General features: G+C 42.5%; 1 protein-coding gene across 1 annotated transcript in view; it reads right to left on the reverse strand.

Moving 5' to 3' along the window:
- Positions 1–5,092: 5,092 nt before the first annotated feature.
- GMPPA (GDP-mannose pyrophosphorylase A) overlaps positions 5,093–18,620 on the reverse strand; it is a 39,446-nt gene continuing 25,918 nt past the window's right edge. The window contains exons 8-13 of the mRNA XM_083153759.1: positions 16,661–16,792; positions 15,869–15,966; positions 11,980–12,026; positions 9,651–9,743; positions 9,267–9,435; positions 5,093–5,571 (exon numbers count right to left, since the gene is read on the reverse strand). Coding sequence (XP_083009885.1) covers positions 5,471–5,571; positions 9,267–9,435; positions 9,651–9,743; positions 11,980–12,026; positions 15,869–15,966; positions 16,661–16,792 — 640 coding nt within the window. The 3' untranslated portion in view covers positions 5,093–5,470. The remainder of the gene's footprint in view (positions 5,572–9,266; positions 9,436–9,650; positions 9,744–11,979; positions 12,027–15,868; positions 15,967–16,660; positions 16,793–18,620) is intronic.

The raw sequence follows: 18,620 nt of genomic DNA on the forward strand, positions 1-18,620 counted from the left end.
TCTGGAACATGTTACACAGCATTAGGATGAATAATCCATTTGATTTTTAAAATCTGACAATAGGTGTTTATCAAAAATGGAATATTAATCAAATAAGTTGCAAACTTACATGAAATTAAACATTAGTATTGTATGCAATTTATAATGAAAGGGTGCGGTATTGGTATCTAGGGCGCAATGAGTGAGCTGCTTCATCTTAAATGGCTGCTGCAAGTAACCAGGTCTAGTCAAAACCTGTAAAAGGGTGTCAAGAAAAAAACAAAAGAAGCAGCGCCTAAAGTTAGATGAATAAAAATGACTAATGATTGGGTTGACTTTACAATAAATTTATATCAATGCATAATGAAACTGGTACCTTTTTAATAAAACATTCATGGGTATATAAAACACATAAAATATGTCTAGACAAATTGCTCACAGTTAAAATAATTGGCAGCACTGTTGACAAAGTCCGTTCCTTTAAATGCCTGGAATATTTAAGAACTATCTCTAGGGTAGTATATTTTCCTTGTAGGAAATAGGGTCCTGACTGTCCTGCAGACCATTGAATTAAACTCCTCCTCTGAAGATCGTGGAGGGTCCGGTTCTAGGTGGAGGACCCTTTTAATTGTATTCCATAAGGTAGGCTTGAGGATGGACCAAAGATGGATGCCCGATGGTGAATAAGAAAATAAAAAGTCTGTCTGTCCAGGCTGGTTTGGAGTATGTCCAAAAGGTAAAGTTGGTGCTGCCAAAAGTAACTCCACTGACGGATTTCGCTAAGGAATAGCTTTCGCAAAGGTATTTGAAAGCTATTTCTTAGCGAAATGCTAATCAGGGCCACCATTGCAGCAAACCTTCCCTCAATGATTTGAAATACAAAGCAGTTATTACTATTCCAGTTGTTTGCTTTATTAAGCTGAAAATATGCATCAAACTGTACATACATTTGGCATATTTTTATATAGATATTAATCATAATGAAAGAAAGATGTGAGAGTCCAACTGGGAAAAGAGAACAATTGTAAAACTTTGTGCCCAAAAAGTTTAACATCATAGGACACATTATAAAATGGTTCTGTATAAAATGGTGACTGCTCCTATAGGGAATCACACAAATACTAAGAAATAAAGTGCAACCTTTATAAAGATTTTGAAAACATTAAGAGTGCAACCTTTGAAAGATTTTTAAAAGAAGAAAAGTGCAACCTTTTTGAACAATATTTTAAGACTAAAAGTTAAAACCTTAGCTCAAATTCCGGTACACAGAAAATTCTGGGGACTCTAGGATTTGTGGGTCGCTAACTGTACTACTAGCAGCACTAGTGCCATAGTTAAAATTGGACCCTCTGTATTCTGGTGGTGGTTGGGTTGGGACCCCTCTATTGTAATGATCATATGGGTTTGGTGGGTAGTTAGGGGGGTGGTGGGGATGTGGTGCCGGGTGCATGAAAGCACCGGAAAATGTGCGTTCTAAAAACATTTGTCTCTCTTGCATAGCCATCAATTTAGACATAAATGCCTGCTGATTCTGCCTCTCAGCTTCCAAATATTTGTCCATGTGAGCATCCTCCTTTTCTTGGACATCATGATCCAATTGGTGTAGATGTTCCACTATCACCGATGTCCTCGCTTTAGCTGCTAGTTCAGACCTGTTAAGCTTTTTCTTTTTGGCAGGAACGCTGTACACTGCAATTTAAAAAAAAAACAATCACATGAAACACTTCCATGCCAAGTGTTATATAAAAATAGCAGTATTGTTTGCCCAAATGTGCTAGTGGCCTTCTTCCACCTGCATGCTAGCAACATTCTGCAACAGGTACTGGACCTCATCCCATCCCACCCACAAGTTGTATTGTATTTTATTTTATTATGGGAAATGGGTGTAATTATAAAAAAATGTCTTCTTACAATTAGAGCATCATGGAGTGCTTTGATTGGGGTGCGACGTCTGACTGTTTGCTTCCACGACATCATCTATGGCGGTTTGGACGCTGTCAGAATGCATAGAAGAATCCATCATATTATCTGCTGTACCATCATCACCAAACAGCAGCGGTGAAGCCGGGCTCATGTGTAATGACATCTGCGTGGCTTCAGAAGCCGGTGAGAACGAAGCGGACAGCTGGGAAGACTGGCTAGTCAGTCCGTCTGGCTGCAGTGCGGTGCAATGGAGGACAGGGCTACTGGGTTGCTGAGTGCCGTGTTCCCAAATGCACTGAAGTATAGGTCATAATGCACCCAATCGGGCCTAACTGCACCACTTTTCTGGCGCTTCTGGTCGTTCACTTTAGTGAACGTCCGTAGAGATTTCAATTTATTCACAACCTGCTGTTGCATGCGATGGATACCTCTGGATTCCAGTAACTCCGCAATATTGCGATACACCACCACGTCCCAAATGGTGCCGGTCATCTGACGCCGAATATCCTCATCTGCCCTGATTTGCAAGAGCTTGAGTACCTACTTATCAGACCAGTTGGATGTAGTGGTCATGATGGTGCAGGTCAAGTTTGGGGTCTGCCAAATACTTAGGCTGAGTGTGATGCTGTGGGACACACTGCTTGACAGCCAGCGTGTGTTGCTGCAGATGAGGCTGTAAACACACTGGGGAGAGTGCATCCAGCACAGACTCTTGCTGTAGTGCAGGGTACAGGCTGCAAACAGCGTGGTAACGCTGCTTCTGCGATGCTCTATGCGCTGTCATGTGCCCTGTGCGGGTCTCCGGCAGATGACATCATCTGCTAGAGCTGCAGAAGCACCAATCAGCTCTTCGCGGCCTTCTCCCTGCCAAATAACATGGATAATTACCATTTACACCACCCTGAGCCCCGGATACGCCCCGTGTCCGACCCTGAACATTTGCCGGGTCAGATTCCCAGGGAACAGTACCTGCGTTATTTTTTTATCAGCCAATTTACACCTTGACCCGCCCCGGACTGGAGTGGCACTATCCCGGGTCCAAACTTTGGTGTAAAAGGGGTATAACTCTTTAGGTGCTGCTTCTTTTGTTTTTTCTTGACAACACAAGCAAAATGTCAAAATAGAAAAAGTGGACATGAGTTTTTTACATTTGTTTGTGTCAATGTCAAGTCCCAATTAGTGAACCCCATTTTTAGGTTTTTTGGGGTGTCAACTTATCTTGTAGTACATGTACCCCATTAATGTACAGTGTACCCTTGTATGGGTTGCTTCACTTGCAATTCTTCTACCTTTCGTAAATGTTAACCTTGTACATTGTCTGGCAGCCATCCAGTTACCATAATGAAGCCATTGGAAATAATTAAAGAAAATAAAACCAGTAAATAAAACATCTGGGTGATCTGAGGAGATCAGTTGTAGACCTCTGAACCACAACTGTGCTCACTCACATGGTGCAAGAGGACTCATTTTGGTACAATAGAAAGGCTGCCTCCACAGTCTGAAACAGGACAGATTTCCTGTTACTGTTTGTCAAATGTTTGAGGGCTTTCTTTCTTTGAAGACTGAGGGGATTACTAACTATTGATGGGCTTTAATCAAAATTATCAAAATTTTCAAACATCAATAATAATGCAAAGACAACACCATTTTAGCATTAACCCTTTGAGTGCCAAGTGAATTTAATGACACTGGGTTTGCATATAAAGAGTACCCTTTAGTAAGATGGAGTAAAAGCTTACTGACCAATATCGAGTGCTGATATCCTGGAGGAACCACCATAATTCATGTTCATGTGTGCCCCAATTTAATTAATTATATGTAGTATGGAATTAAAACTGCACATTTACATTTTGTGGTGGATTCTGCCTAAATCACAGGGATCTAATTGTTTTGGGCTGTGGTTTGGGGGTGTCCTAGAACCTAGATTTGAACCCTTGCAATGTTAGAGGCATACCCGATAAAGTTACCTGGATGTGGTGGGTAAGCCCATAACCATGGCCAAGATTATGCCAAAAACCTCTATTTATTGCAAAATGTATTACACTTCTAATTTGTAATGTTTGAATAGTGCACCTGCATATTTGTTTTCTCTTTATGTGTGGCATGGTAATCCTCAGCAAGGAAGCACCCTGCAGGCTAGGGCACCTCCGTATACATTACATTATGTAGACAACCAAAATATCGACATGGAATATTAGTTATCAATATGAAGACAGTTAAAATGGACATCTATAGACAGGATAAAATATCAACAGGATTAAAATGTATACAGAAAACATGTTGACAGTTAAAATCTAATCATAAGGTTGACCGCAAATGGGGATATAGTGTTGATATAGATAACAAAAAATAATGGTTACATGATAGTGTTCCACTGGAAGACGTCACTGTGCGTGTGCAAGCAATGATCCTGTCATGTCAGCCACGTAGCTAAAGTGTTATAGGAGGATATGTGACGGACAGAGTTAGGCCACTTTTGGCACTATAGTAATGCCAAAGCAGAGTATGCTGGCATGGGATGCAGTTGATTTGCCGGCAGTCGGGATCCCGGCGGTCGGAATCCCGACACTGGAATCCCGAAACTTTCTCCCTCCGTGGGTGTCCACGACACCCATAGAGGGAGAATAAAATAGCGTGCCGAGCGTAGCGAGGCACCGGGCCCGCTGCGTGGCGAGCGCAGCGAGCCCGCAAGGGGGGGCGATCCATGTCCCCCCCTTGTTGGGATTTCGGCGGTCGGGATTCCAGTGTCGGGATTCCGACCGCCGGGATCCCGACCGCCGGGAATTCGTATCGGATCCGCTGGCATACGGTGTTCCACAGCAGCTGGACCTCTACAGTTTGCCTACTGAAGGATGCAAGTACAAATGGGGGGGGGGGGGGTTGAAATGGGGTTAAAATTGCTCTGTGTGTGTGCCCCTTAACCCTATGAATGCTGTCTGGCTTCCTCTCTATTTCTCTTATACTGTTATCGCAGCTCTTGAACCTACACATGATAGCTGAGGAGAATCCATGGACTTGTGACCAACTATAACCCAATCATTTCAAGTTTTAGAGATCATGTTACACTATTTCCTTTCACTGGATCAGCATTAACACTTAAGATCTTTAATTGGCTTTTAAAACTGGCTATGTTACCAGCTAGTGGGTATAGTGTTGTACAAAGGAAAGGTCAGGAAAGAGTACGAGAGACTTCTCCAAACATAATTTTTAATAAACTCTTGAACATAAACTGAATGACCTGGCCTCCAGCTTTAAGAATGTTCAGTATATATGATTTAATTACAGCTGAAGTAACACCCTGGGGTTAAAATGTGCACAGTTAATAGCTTCTAGTGTTCTGTAATGTCTCGGCTACAGTTGCTTTCAGGAGTCATGAATGTGCCAGGTACCAAGGGCCTTATGTCTGCAAGCAGGAAAACCTCTTCAAGCTCTTGACTACGCTAAGTCATGCAACACACATCCCAATTTCAGTACGGTTGCTTCAGAGATCTCATTGCTGGACATTTCATTCATGGCCGGAACACAAACTGACTTCCTGCCTCAGGCACGATACTGAATCACATCAAAACTATAAGATAATCTGATTCTTGAAGCTGCGACTCAGTTCTTTGTGTGGAAGGACGATGGAGTTTAATATTACGACCTCTGCTGGGATGGAGACGTTACATCCTGAAAAATAGTTCATAAGATTTAGTTTTCTTAACTTTTATAGTTTACATATGTTCTGCAATATGACTAGACTCCCCACTCCCACCAAACATGCCTCAAATTAGAAGTACCCAATGTAAAACTAAAGAACAGAAACTACTACCTATAGCAACTGATTCAAATTAAAGGAAGACTAATTAATGCCACATGTTGCACAAATTAAAAAAAAAAACGGTGAAGAGCATGACCAGTACTTTATTTCAGCACAAGACTTAAGCTGGCCATACATCAGAAAGACCGGTCACAATCAGTATTGTGTACAATTTCCCTTAAAATCCCCGGCAGTCCTTGGTGGTTTTGGACAATCTACTCACAATCCATCATACAACCAGTCATACAATCTATCTGTTGCATGATTGTATGATTGAAGCTTCATTTAAATAGGGGCTGGCCTACTAGGATCAAAAGCATACAAGTACCAAAAATCAATTTTTTTTCTTATTTTTTTTAAATTTACAGGTTGCCAGCAACTATCGATCTGCTCACATCTGCTGTGTTATGCCATATTAAATAGCCCGAATGCAGCAATCCTCTGAAAACTGTTTTCAGAGTAGTGACAGAACTGTGCAAAAGGACATCCACCGCTCTCTTCAGCCTCCCGCCCATCTGCCGCTTGGAAACTTCTGCGGCTCCCAGCATCTTCACTTCCACGGGTCGCAGAAGATGCACCTCTCTTCTCTGCCAGTCAGGGAGAGAGTGTCACATGATGCCTGAGCGCCCCCGAGCCGCGCCGAACATACCCGAGCCTGGCAGCATGGCAGCTGGGTCAGGTGATCTCTGGCATACCCTGGAGCAAAAGGTGATGGGGGGGGGGCTCTAGAGGTGCTGCGCCAGTGGTGCACAGCTATTCTATATTGGTGGTATGCCCGGAAATTTGCCGAGACAGCCCACTGCGGCAGTGCAAATTTCCGGGCATACCATCCAAGGGGTTAAGCCTGGTGAAGAGATAAACTAGAGATAAAGTGGAAGGAGATACAGCACCATCCAATCAACTCCCAAATATCATATTTCAAACATAGCTGATTGGCTGGTGCATTATCTCCTTCCACTTTATCTCTTTGCCAGGCTTACTACATCTGCCCCACAGCCTGTAACATGGCAGATAGGAGCTGATTGGCTGGTACTTTAATCTCCCTTTAAGGCATAGACCCCAAAGCATTGGACTCAGGGCGAGATGTACTAAGCCTTGAAAAGTGATAAAATTGAGAGTGATAATCCACCAACCAATCTGCTCCTACCGATCACAGCCTGTGACATGGCAGATAGGAGCTGATTGGCTGGTGGTTTATCACTCTACATTTTATCACTTGTCAAGCTTAGTACATCTGGCCCTAAATCTGATAAAGAGGCTAGTCAAGTGATGGTGTAGCAGCTCCTAATATGAGCTCAATCAGGTTTGCCCTTATACCTCCTTAAAGTTCAAGACAGCTACTAAAAGATTTCCATAAAATGCAGAATATAGCAGTATATAAGACATTATATCTGTTGATTTAGCTTATTGCAAGAGGGCTCTTGATGTCTGCCTGATGGTACACCACTGCCATGGCAATGTGTGATGGAGTGTATTGTTAAATACTCCTTGCAACTAGGATAACCTCTGGCTAAAGCATTTAAGACCTCTCTCAGTTCTAATACAGTTATTGGAAACTTTGAATCTATATAAGAGCTAACAGAGACTTAAAAGTTACTTGTTTCCTAGCACGGCACCCGTCGGGTCCCATCGCATGCCATAACTTAAGGTATGCGATGGGACCCGATCAGACCAGACAGACCCGATTTTCAGGTTTTAAAGACCTTCCCATACAATTTAAAAAATCGGTTGTATCGCATGCCATTACAATGGCATGCGATGCGACGCGACCGACCGGATTTTACATTGTACCCAATGTTAAATGCCCCCCAGACCCAATTTTTAATTGTATACCAACTTGATGGTTAATTATTATGTCAAATGCCCCCCTTTGTTAACGCAACACCACGATAAATGTGGCGAGCGCAGCGGTAAGCGTCCTCCGACCTTTTCATACCCCCACTATCCACGTCGGCGTGGAGTTGATTTTATATAGTGTGGCAAGCCACTGAGCCTGAAGCGCTCGCCACACTATATAACTCCACGCCGATGTGGATAGTGGGGGTATGAAAAGGTCGGAGGACGCGTACCGCTCGCCACGCTTCGGGTTGGCGTTGATCGTGGCGTTAACAATTGGGGGGCATTTGACATAGTAATTACCCATCAGGGTGGGTATACAATTAAAAATCGGGTCTGGGGGGGGGCATTTAACATTGTAATCAGCCATCAGGGTGGCTATACAATTAAAAATCGGGTCGATTCGGTCTCATGCGATGCAATCTGACCTTAACAGTCCTTATTCGACCTTAACTGCTCTGTAACTATTTAATTTTGAAGATAGCAGCCTGGAGCGCCCAGGTAACCAGTCACTGTATAGTTCAGCAGTACTGATTGTTGAATTATTGAGACCTAAAGGTGCCCATTTATCAATAATCACTTTTGCACTGCTATATGGATGCAATTTATTGATAAAAAATCATAACTCAATGTGCCATTATACCAGCGGCATGTTCCTCTGCAATGTGCTCGGAATGAGAGCGGGCCTCCTAACCGGGCATGGGTGTCGGCAGTTGCTGGGGAGGGCTGTGAGTGAACCCTCTGCTGGCCAATTAAGCAAAGCATAGTCAATAGGAAATGATATAATACCATATTCAGATGGTTTAGCTGCAAAGGCTAAGCTACAGAATGCTTCACATAAGCCGAGCTTGGTAAACCTGGCAGCATCGCATCCCCCATACAGTACAGTGTGCTACAGTCAGGAAAGGAGGGATCGCAGCAGACATCATACGCCAATGCATCTTAGGATAGGTCATTAGGTTGACATGCATTGGGTTGACCACTGAAGGTCGACAGGCTTTAGGGTGACACCTGAAATAGGTCAACAGATCGATACAAGCATTAGGGCTAAGGTTGAAAGATCGATACAAGCATTAGCTCGACAATGGGAAAGTCAACAGTCAAAATGTCTACATGAGTTTTTCACGTTTGAAGCCGACATGTGCCGCCAGGCGGTATTTCATGCCCTACTATCCACTAAGACAGGGCTGGGCAACACCGGCCCTCCAGATGTTGATGAACTACACATCCCAGGATGCTTTGCATTAGTTTTGCTATGTGGCCATGCTGAAACTGATGCAAGGCATGCTGGGGTGTGTAGTTCATCAACATCTGGAGGGCCGGTGTTGCCCAGCCCTGCACTAAGACATGGTGGGAGGATAAAATAGAGTGCCAAGTGCAGCGAGGCACCGTGCCTGAAGCATGGCGAGTGCAGTGAGCTATGTGAATGTCAACATTCTGAAGAAAAAAGCAGCAAAAACTCCTGTTGACCTAATGCTTGGTTTTCACCTTCCATCCTTAGCCATGTCAACCTCAGGTGTCGACCTTCAGTGGTCAACCTAATTATTCATATCCTGCATCTTTCCCTCGCCATTTAAATATGCTCTTGTTTTGCCATCCTCCCTGTCGGGTTCCCCCAGGGTTCTGTCCTAGGCCCCCTTCTCTTCTCCCTGTAAACTTCTGCCCTGGGTGAGCTCAGAAGTTCTTTTTGCCTTCAATACTACATCTTCATACAAAAAAAGTTACTTACCCAAAATTGTTATGGATGGAGTAAGTTTCCCTTCACGGAACAGGGTTTCGCTGTCCATTTTGGCATAAGGGTCATTAGGATTGGGGTCGCTGGGTGTCCCTTCCACTCGCGCCCACCTTCCAATGCTGCTGTCCCAGCCAACAATGGTGTTTAGGACACAGCTGTGGTCCTGCATATTGAGCAAAAATGCAGATTATATTTGGGTAACATTAGAAAGATACAAGGTCATAGATGAGTTTCATACAGGATTACTTAATATCCACCAGTCAAAACCCTCCCTGATATAATTTCAGGGAGTTTAGTCATACATTAACGGAAGTCCTATATTATACTGTTATTACTGCAGGCATTTCGTAGAACGATTACATTAAGTAATTTCCTTACCTGTAGCCCTGCACCATGCAGAATAATGGACTCTCGCACACGTACTCCGGCTCCAATCGTTACTCCCATTCCAATAGAGACATTAGGGCCCAACTGGAAACCAATGACCAAAATGCAGGATTTATACAATCAATACAGAGTATGCAGCACAACTACAGATCATTGTGATGCTGTATAGAGTCAGGAAGTTTGGATCATGTTACTTGAAGCTTCATAAAAAGAGAGACTCTCATAATGTAAAATAGCCTTTAACCTGACAAGTATAAATTCGCTATCTACAAGGAAGAAATGGTTTAAAATACCCAGGATAACTTTTTTTTCCCAGAATCATAGAAGCATTTGCCAACCCCAATACAATTTATGAAAGGGAGGGGGGGGGGGGGGGTGTCTCCATTATAAAAGAAAATTTGGGTATGGTGTTAAAATCCTTCATATAGTCAATGTAAATATATTTAGAATGTATTCATGATGGGGGCTCTCTTTTCTGGGACTCCCTTAGCAGTCTTCAATCATATCATGCCTCCAAAGGTTCCTATGTTCCAAGGAGTCTGCAGCCTTAAGGCCCCCATACATAGCTCTGACTTCAAGTTGGACCCGATTTCCCTTCAACCTGCCTGGGAGAGCTACATACGATTTGGCACTTTTCCCATGGATCTGCCAGCGGGGAACTGGCTTTGGTAGCGGCAGGGGCAAGAGATTTCAAAACCCATTCAAATGAATGGGCGGCCGCATGATTCATTCGAATAGGAGTTTTTAAATCTCCTTAAATCTTTTTAAATCTCCTGCCTGTCCGCCGTTACCACAGCCTCTCTCTCCAGTTGCCAGCGGCAAGCACCCATGATGTGCCACTGATGGGTCAGATACGATACACGTATGATCTACAGCAGTGGTAACCAACTCCAGTCCTCCAGAGCTACCAACAGTTCACATTCTCCAGACAACCTAGCTGCTGCAAAGGTGCACTCGTTAATCACTAACATTTTAAAAGATCCACAGGTGGAGCTAATTATTTCACTTGTAATTCTGTGAGGAGATCTTGAAAACATTAACTGTTGGTAGGTCTCGAGGACTGGAGTTGGCTAGCACTGCTGTAGATCATATGTGTATCGTATTTGCTACCCCAGATATACAGGATGCGATCCTATGAGCAAGGGAATGCGCATTGGGTTTGACCTGCTGTCAAACACCTCTGATTTGGCCAGATCCGTCCACATGGGATTAAAACAGGTTAAAAATCGGACCTTTAAGGCTCCCATACACTTGCCCAATTTGGGACAATGTCACCCAATTCCAATGGATCAGGCTGAGAAACCGGCCCAAATTGGATGTGTGACATCCGGTCCGCGGTCCTGTGCGCATTGGATTGGAGTTCGTACCATAAGATGGGTAGGAATCGGACCCATCAGGGGCACATCGCATGTGATTTTTAGCATCCACAATGTAACAAATCCGATAAGGTCCGTAGGTGTGTCAGCAGTGTCACCACTGGCACCTATAGTCTGCAGAGCTGGGGGAAGTGCTGGACAAGAGAGGGCACAGGGAACAGGCTGTGGCAGCGTTGGGTGGACAGATTTCAAAACTCAAATGAACAGTAATTAGGGATGGCCATCGATCATTCACAGAAATCGATGTTTTATGGCCAATGTAGAATAGTTTTGCCATCAATGGAGGAGAACCAGATGGTTTCCCTCCTTCGATGCGATGTCAAGCATAAATACATAGTTTTGTTTTCATTTTTTCCTCATGGGGACGGGACACTGAGCATAGCGCCGCCCCCAACACCCGTGAAGCCCAGCCCCCATGTTTTGATTGGCCCAAAGGCCAATCAGTCAAAGAAAACTGATGACCATAGATAGGTAAAAACTTTGATGGCCATCCATTGCATAGTATGACACTATGGATGGCAAGTTGCACTATTGCCATTGATGGAAACCATCGATGGCAACGATGGCCATCCCTACTCATTTGAATGCGAGTTTTGATATCTCCTGGCTGCTCACCCACTTCTACCAAAACTTAATTTAAAATCAATGGGCTAGCCATTTATTTGAACATTCAACTTCCCTGGGGGAACTTTTTACATGCAATAAATTGTGTAAGATTTATTGCAAGTAAAAAATGGCACATCAAGTGCCAAATTGTATGCAAGCCCTCCTAGGGAGCTGTCAGGGAAGTTGAAGGTAGATCGAGCTTGACATGCTCTTAAAACAAGTCGTACAAGTATATGGGGGCCTTAAGATCACCAATACACCCTCTCTCTGGCAGGACCCAGTTTCTGCTGGGATTTTCTAATGTGTTTAGCGTCAATAGAGAAATACAGCATACTCACCACAGCAGATGAGTCCACATTGGCTGTTGGATGAATGTACACATTTCCTGAGGAAAGATAAGACAAGTATTTATAATATATGTACAACATTACTCATATTGCCGATACATGACGCTGTAGACAAATAAACATAACGCCGTAGACAAATAAACACCTAAAGTTACTTTTTCATACAAAGACCCAGAGTGACGTTCATTTGTGGAGCATACACATACATACATACATACATACATACATACATACATATACACTAAGCAGTGTTTATACACATACATAAAGCTGGCTCACTAAGGACAATTTTATGGTGGGGGGGGGACAAGAAAAGGAGTATGAGAGGAAACACCAACAAGGACAAACTCCAATCAGAAAGGCCAAACACATCCCAAATCTAATTCCACAAGAAATACTAAATTTTGTCATACACAAGGGTGTCCCCTATAATGAGGCAGTCTAAGATAGGCAATTTAGCCACCAGTTGATTTCTTTTAGAAGATGCAACAAAATATTGATTATGATTTAATTGATGTTGTTTGTTTGCTATGCAAAGACACAGCACTTGTGCTCTAGGGATGCAGTCAATTTACCAACATTCAAAATATTGATGGTCAAACTACCGATAACCTTTGGCAAACAGTCAAGATACCTACACGTTCAAAATGCCGACATTCATAATAACGAGATGGTAAAATTGTCAACATGCCAAAAAGGAGACAGGAGTTTTTCACGATTTGTTCTTACTTCACGATCCAAGTGGGCATAGCGTTAAATCCCTGTGCCAAGCGCAGCGAGGCACCTTGACCAAAGCATGGAAAGTGCAGCGAGCCATGCGAGGGGATGCGGTACACATATATGTGTCCATGTCGAACTATGTAGAGATATACATACACCAACAAAGAAAAAAAGTTAGAAATTTTGTCATTTTAACCCTGTCGAGAAAATGAATGTCAGCATTTTGAACATGTGGCTATTTCGAAAGCCCTCCAATGCTCGTAAGTATTGTGACCATCAGTATTTAGAATGTCAGGAAATCAGACTGAACCCGTGCTCTATGCATAGCACGTTAGACTACTCAGGCAATGAACTCTTCTGTAATGTTATACAAAACGCAAGTCGTCAGAACAACTAATAACTTTATGAGTGTGGCTGTAGGCTGCGGCCCAGCAACATCACCAGTAACACTGCCTCAGACAATACCAACAAGGGCCTATCACGTGTAGTCAAAAAGAATATAAAAATATGAGATGTTTTAAACTTCTGGAGACTTCTGGCTTTGATAGAATTAAATAATTTAAAACAATGATAGTAGTGCACAGAAAAATCCCTCATGTGAGAAGAATAGTAAATTATATACAGTAATATTGTTAATGTAGACATGTACTCCAGAATGGATTCATTTTCTGATCAGGAAAGTGTACAGTTCTGGAGCAGTGATGTCACTTTAACATGAAGGTGAATGGGTGCAGATGTTCCATTTCACTGTAAAAGGATTCCGCTGACAAAATGTTGCAATAAAAATCTCTAGATTTTGTTATAACACTCAGCGAGCGCATCATTGCTTATAAGTGCTGCACTCTTCCTCTCTATAAAATCATTCCAAGCAATGTAAATTAGCTTAAATAAAACAGGAGTAAAACATATGGCAAACACAATGCACATGGAACAAAAGTAACAGTGGAAATAGTTATATTTGCCATTTTGTTTTTATTTCAGAATTATTTTCTGCTATGCTTCCTACACCAAGCTCCATTTGAACTCTTGTATTTATACCAGTTATACATGGGGGTAACATTTAAAAAAATGTGGGCATTTACTGAGGAGAATGTTTTAGCTGGGATTTAGGAGTTTAGAAAGTGTCTCTGAGGTGTGATAAGAAAAGCATGTTGGGGGAAATTGACCAAGATGTGTATTCTACTTCACATGTGATGGTGCTATGGGCAACCAATCAGAATCTACTTCTTATTTATTTAGCACCCTCTAGAAGATAGTAGACAAAATCTGATTTGTTGCCCATAGCAACATCACATGTGAAGTAGAATACACATCTTAGTAAGTTTCCCCCGTTAACTGTTATCAGGGTTCTGCTTGTGGCTCTCTTACTAAAAAGAGAATGCCCTACGGATGATGTAATGTTTAGCCTTACCGCCTCACAGCACTGAGATCATGGGTTCCCACCATGACCCTGTGCGGAGTTTGTATATTCTTCCTGTGCTTCTGTGGGTTTCCTCCAGGTACTCCAGTTTCCTCCCACATTCCAAAAATATACTGGTAGGTTATATGGCTCCTAACAAAATGAACCCTAGGAGGTCTGTGTGCGCGTGTACATGTGGTAGAGAATATAGATTGTAAGCTCCACTGGGGCAGGGACTGTTCAAATATTCTCTGTATAGCGCTGCGGAATATGTCTGTGCTATAAAATAAACTGTTAATAAATAAATAATACAATACTCCTGCATATTGACTTTTTGTCCCCCGTCAACCTAGCTCTATGTTGACCATTTAACTCACAGGTTCTCATAGTCTACACGGTGCATGTTTTGCAGGTCTCCTCACAGAATCAAGTGAAATAATTAGCTCCACCTGTAAATCCTTTAAAATGTGTCAATGAGTAATGAGTGCACTGGAACTGTGTGGGGTCCTGAGGACCGAGTTTGAGAACCACTGATAGAACAGTTGATCTTTTGACCCAGCTGACCATCTGGTGTCAATACCTATAGATTGTCTCTCTTTCAATCCACACCCACTGAGTAGCTCCAGGCACCTCACCCAGCAGAGGAGCCCATTGCAACACAACCCATGGTTATTTGAATCTGCTCTGAAACATGGATGGTTTTGCCTTAATTTGAATGCAATATTTTGTTTTTATTTAAATACTATATATAGATTTATTAATTTTACATATATTTCAGTATAATATGCAGTTTCTTTTAGCTCTCGTACAGCTATGTTTGCATGTGTGTTGATTTAGTAACATGCAGTAACACACAATAACCAATCAGTAACATATACAGATGTATCCTCATACATTATAGCTACAGTCACTCTCAGCCACCAGGAATTGTGCCGCTCTGCTAATGCTGGACATCTTATTTGTATACTTGTACCCAAAGCTGCGTCTTAGGTGACAATGAGATGTGACTAAGACTCACCAGGAGACGGTCAGTTAATTTGCTATGTAGTGTGCGACGGAGTCTCTGAGGCCATATACAAAGTGCTATAATACAGCGGCTTCTAGAATTTTTCACGCCACTTTCCACTGTACATTAATCAGTGCAGTCTGCTGGTGAATCCTAGTCCCCGTGCATTTCTGTAAGATACATTTTTGGGTGAGAGGCGTATAAGAGACACCCAGTGGTAGCAAAGTTACATGTGAAGGCGGCTCATTCACGCCATGCATCTCAGATTTCATCTGAGGATAGATGTATGAGGACACATCCGTAAGTCACTGTAAGACTACTGTATGCAATATATTACATATACAGCAGCTGTATACAAAGGTTATCTCTATAGCTGCTCTGGTTAGACATGCTGTGACTTGTGGTCACAAGCTGGAAAGCCAATGCATGCTGCTTTACAGCTTATGTATCCTGTATTGTTCCAATTTGCAGTGCTACAGCCTATGGAGATTGGGAGTTGTCTGCAGAATTTAAAGCAGAAGTTTTATAGAAAAAATTTGAGGGCAGATGAGAACCACTTGGCCCAACTAAACACCCACATGTTCATTTTTGTCAGGAGCCAGTTAACTGTGGTGTAAGGCAGTTCTGCTAACCATTATAACTTCCATACAGCCCATTATGGTGTGTATTGCATTAAAAATGTGTTCAGGCCTTAACAACATATAAAAAAATGTACCCAGATAACATAATTTCCAAGAGCCGGGTAAATTCCTTACCCAAAATAGTAGGTCCACCATCCCTGTTGAGGGCGAGTCGCTCCGGGTGTGTTGTGCGATACTGGTTCAGGTACAGGCGGCTGGCATATATCGCTGAACTGAAAAAATAAATAAAAGTCAGCAGAATGGGTATCCGGAGAGTAAAGAAAACAAAGAGAGGGTGCGCAGTACAACACCCCCCCCCCCCCCCCCCCCCACACACACACACAAAAAAATAAAGTCTCATATCAACCTTGGACGACCTTTTAGGGATGACCTAGACCTGGGCTAGCCGACCCTAGTCCTCGAGAGCTACCAACAGTGCATGTTTTGTAGGTCTCCTCACTGAGGGGTGAATTTATGAAGCTTGGAGAAGTGTTATCTATCCTCATAAAGAACGTTATGAGCAAGGTGATAATGGTTCAGCCAATCAGCTCTTACCTGTCAATTTACATATTGTAGCTGATTGGCTGAACCATTATCACCTTGCTCATAACGTTCTTTATGGGGATAGATAACACTTCTCCAAGCTTCATAAATTCACCCCCGAATCACAAGTGAGCTAATTAGCTCCATCTGTGTATCTTTTAAAATGTGTCAGTGATTAATGAGTGCAGCTAGGTTGTCTGGAAAATGTGAACTGTTGGTAGCTCTCGAGGGCTAGGGTTGGCTACCACTGACCTAGACACTGTGAAGCTAACTGTTGACCCTATGAACCAAACCCAACAGAATGTACCGACTTGTTCAGTATTCCATTTATCTAGGTTATAGGTTCATATTTATTACTGACTCTAATACATTTTACCTACTTACCCTGCAGACTTAATCTGGCTCCAAAAGCCATCCATTTTATAGACGTACAGCTGGCCTTGTCCAGCCAGAGCAGTGAATACATCCTGCTCGAGCCGAATCACCTCAGCCCTTTGCCAGTTGGAGTTCTCCTCACTGTGGGAGGAAGCAACATAAAGTCATTATGTAACAAAAGATTGTACTAGCTCACTTAAAAGAGAGGTGCACTAGGTAATAAGACAGCAGATCACACATGATGGATATATATTATCTGAAGGAATAGAACACTGGGCAGCTATACCTGCAATAGCGAAACATGCCATGCACATGCCTACACACTATACTGGGAGCCTTGCTTAACGGACAACATCAGATCCTCAGATAACAAACTCCAAACTGTTCTTTAAGTTATATTATGCAATTAAATCAACTTATTTATATGAATATCAGTGAATATGTTCATGTCTGTTGTTCTGTAAACTGATTAGCCACAGTCTCCAATTAAACAAAGTCCCTAGTTGCCTTATGTCATTGAAACTGGCAGAATTATTGGACAGAGAAGGCAAAGAATCTCTCAGTGACCCTTAATTTATTACGCAAGATCATAGCAACATTCCATGTTAAATAGAACTACCTTCTTAATAAATTTCGCCCCTTGTTTCTAGCCACACAGAGAATAGTTACACTTGTGGAATTCTATCAGAGTCATAGAAATCTCTAGGGTGATGGCAGCTAGGCACAGTCATAGAGCTCCACTTATGTCATTTAACCCATCAAAGTGAATGGGAATACTTCTATCTCACGAGAATGACTCAGTTCTGTTTTCCCGGTCTCACCGATGTGTCAGCACAAATCGAATGAGCACTAGGAAAGTCTGGCTTCATCCTTTCTACTATGATTTATGAACAGGAAAAGCAGTGAAGATGAGGTGGACGTGAATGGTGAAAAGATTTGTGACTGTGTATTTTAAAGCCAAACATTAGCTAGGCCTATTTTTCCCTCCTAACAGTCACTCCGGTGCTCATGCCATGTGTCTGTGCCACACACAGCACTCACCTGACACAGGAACAACTGGCCCAGCATGCAGGAAGTACAAAGGTCATAGAGGTGGAGAAGAAAAAGAGAAATAAATGAATGCAAATAAAGAATGAAAAAAAAAAGGGTAATTGTGACCAGGAAAGGTCACACAGTAGCGCTGATCTAGATAGATGTTATTTTTATGTCATAATAACTCGATTTGCTATCATTATCCCAATATATAACTCCAGGCACAATTTATTTTAATTTAGATGTTGGAGTGTGGTTGCAGCCTTCCTTTGGGAGGATTGTGTACCCCCCACACGTGTACACAAGGAAAGTTTTAGTGGCAATCAAATGGTTGTCACTGAGAAAGCGCAACTGCACTCCAATAATACACACTAATCAATGAATCAAGCTGAAAATTTATTTAAAAAAATACATATTATAACAATTCATGCATGATATATAATTCATAATAAAAAACACACCCACAGACAAGACATACAACATATAACATAGAGAGTCCGGTTAATAGGCACTTGATGAGGCTGATTTATAGTCTCTAATGAGGCTTTTTGTATGGCTTTATGATATGCAAAATGAGTGAGGCAAAAGATGATTATAGTTACCAGTCCCAAAATCCGGCTTATTAGAGATGTCTCCTCTGATTAATTTTAACACCACAAACGTCCTTTTTCTGAGTTTTTGCTCTCTACCTCCACTGAGGGAGAGCACTCCAGGGAAGGTGTAGAACAGGGTGCTTTCCCCAAAGATTACCGGCAGATGAATACCGCAGAGTGTTGAGACGCCTTTTCAGATGGCCACGGGTACTGGAAAGATATTGGGGCTCCACATACGCGTTTCTCCGCCTTGGAACTATATCAGCGGCTTCCTCAGATGAATCCCCATTCACACTAACGCTGTTTTTATAGCCGGCGTGTTCGCGGGCACTCGGTACCTGTTA

Source organism: Crinia signifera, chromosome 7, assembly GCF_055691185.1.
Source record: "Crinia signifera chromosome 7, ASM5569118v1, whole genome shotgun sequence".
NCBI lineage: Eukaryota > Metazoa > Chordata > Amphibia > Anura > Myobatrachidae > Crinia > Crinia signifera.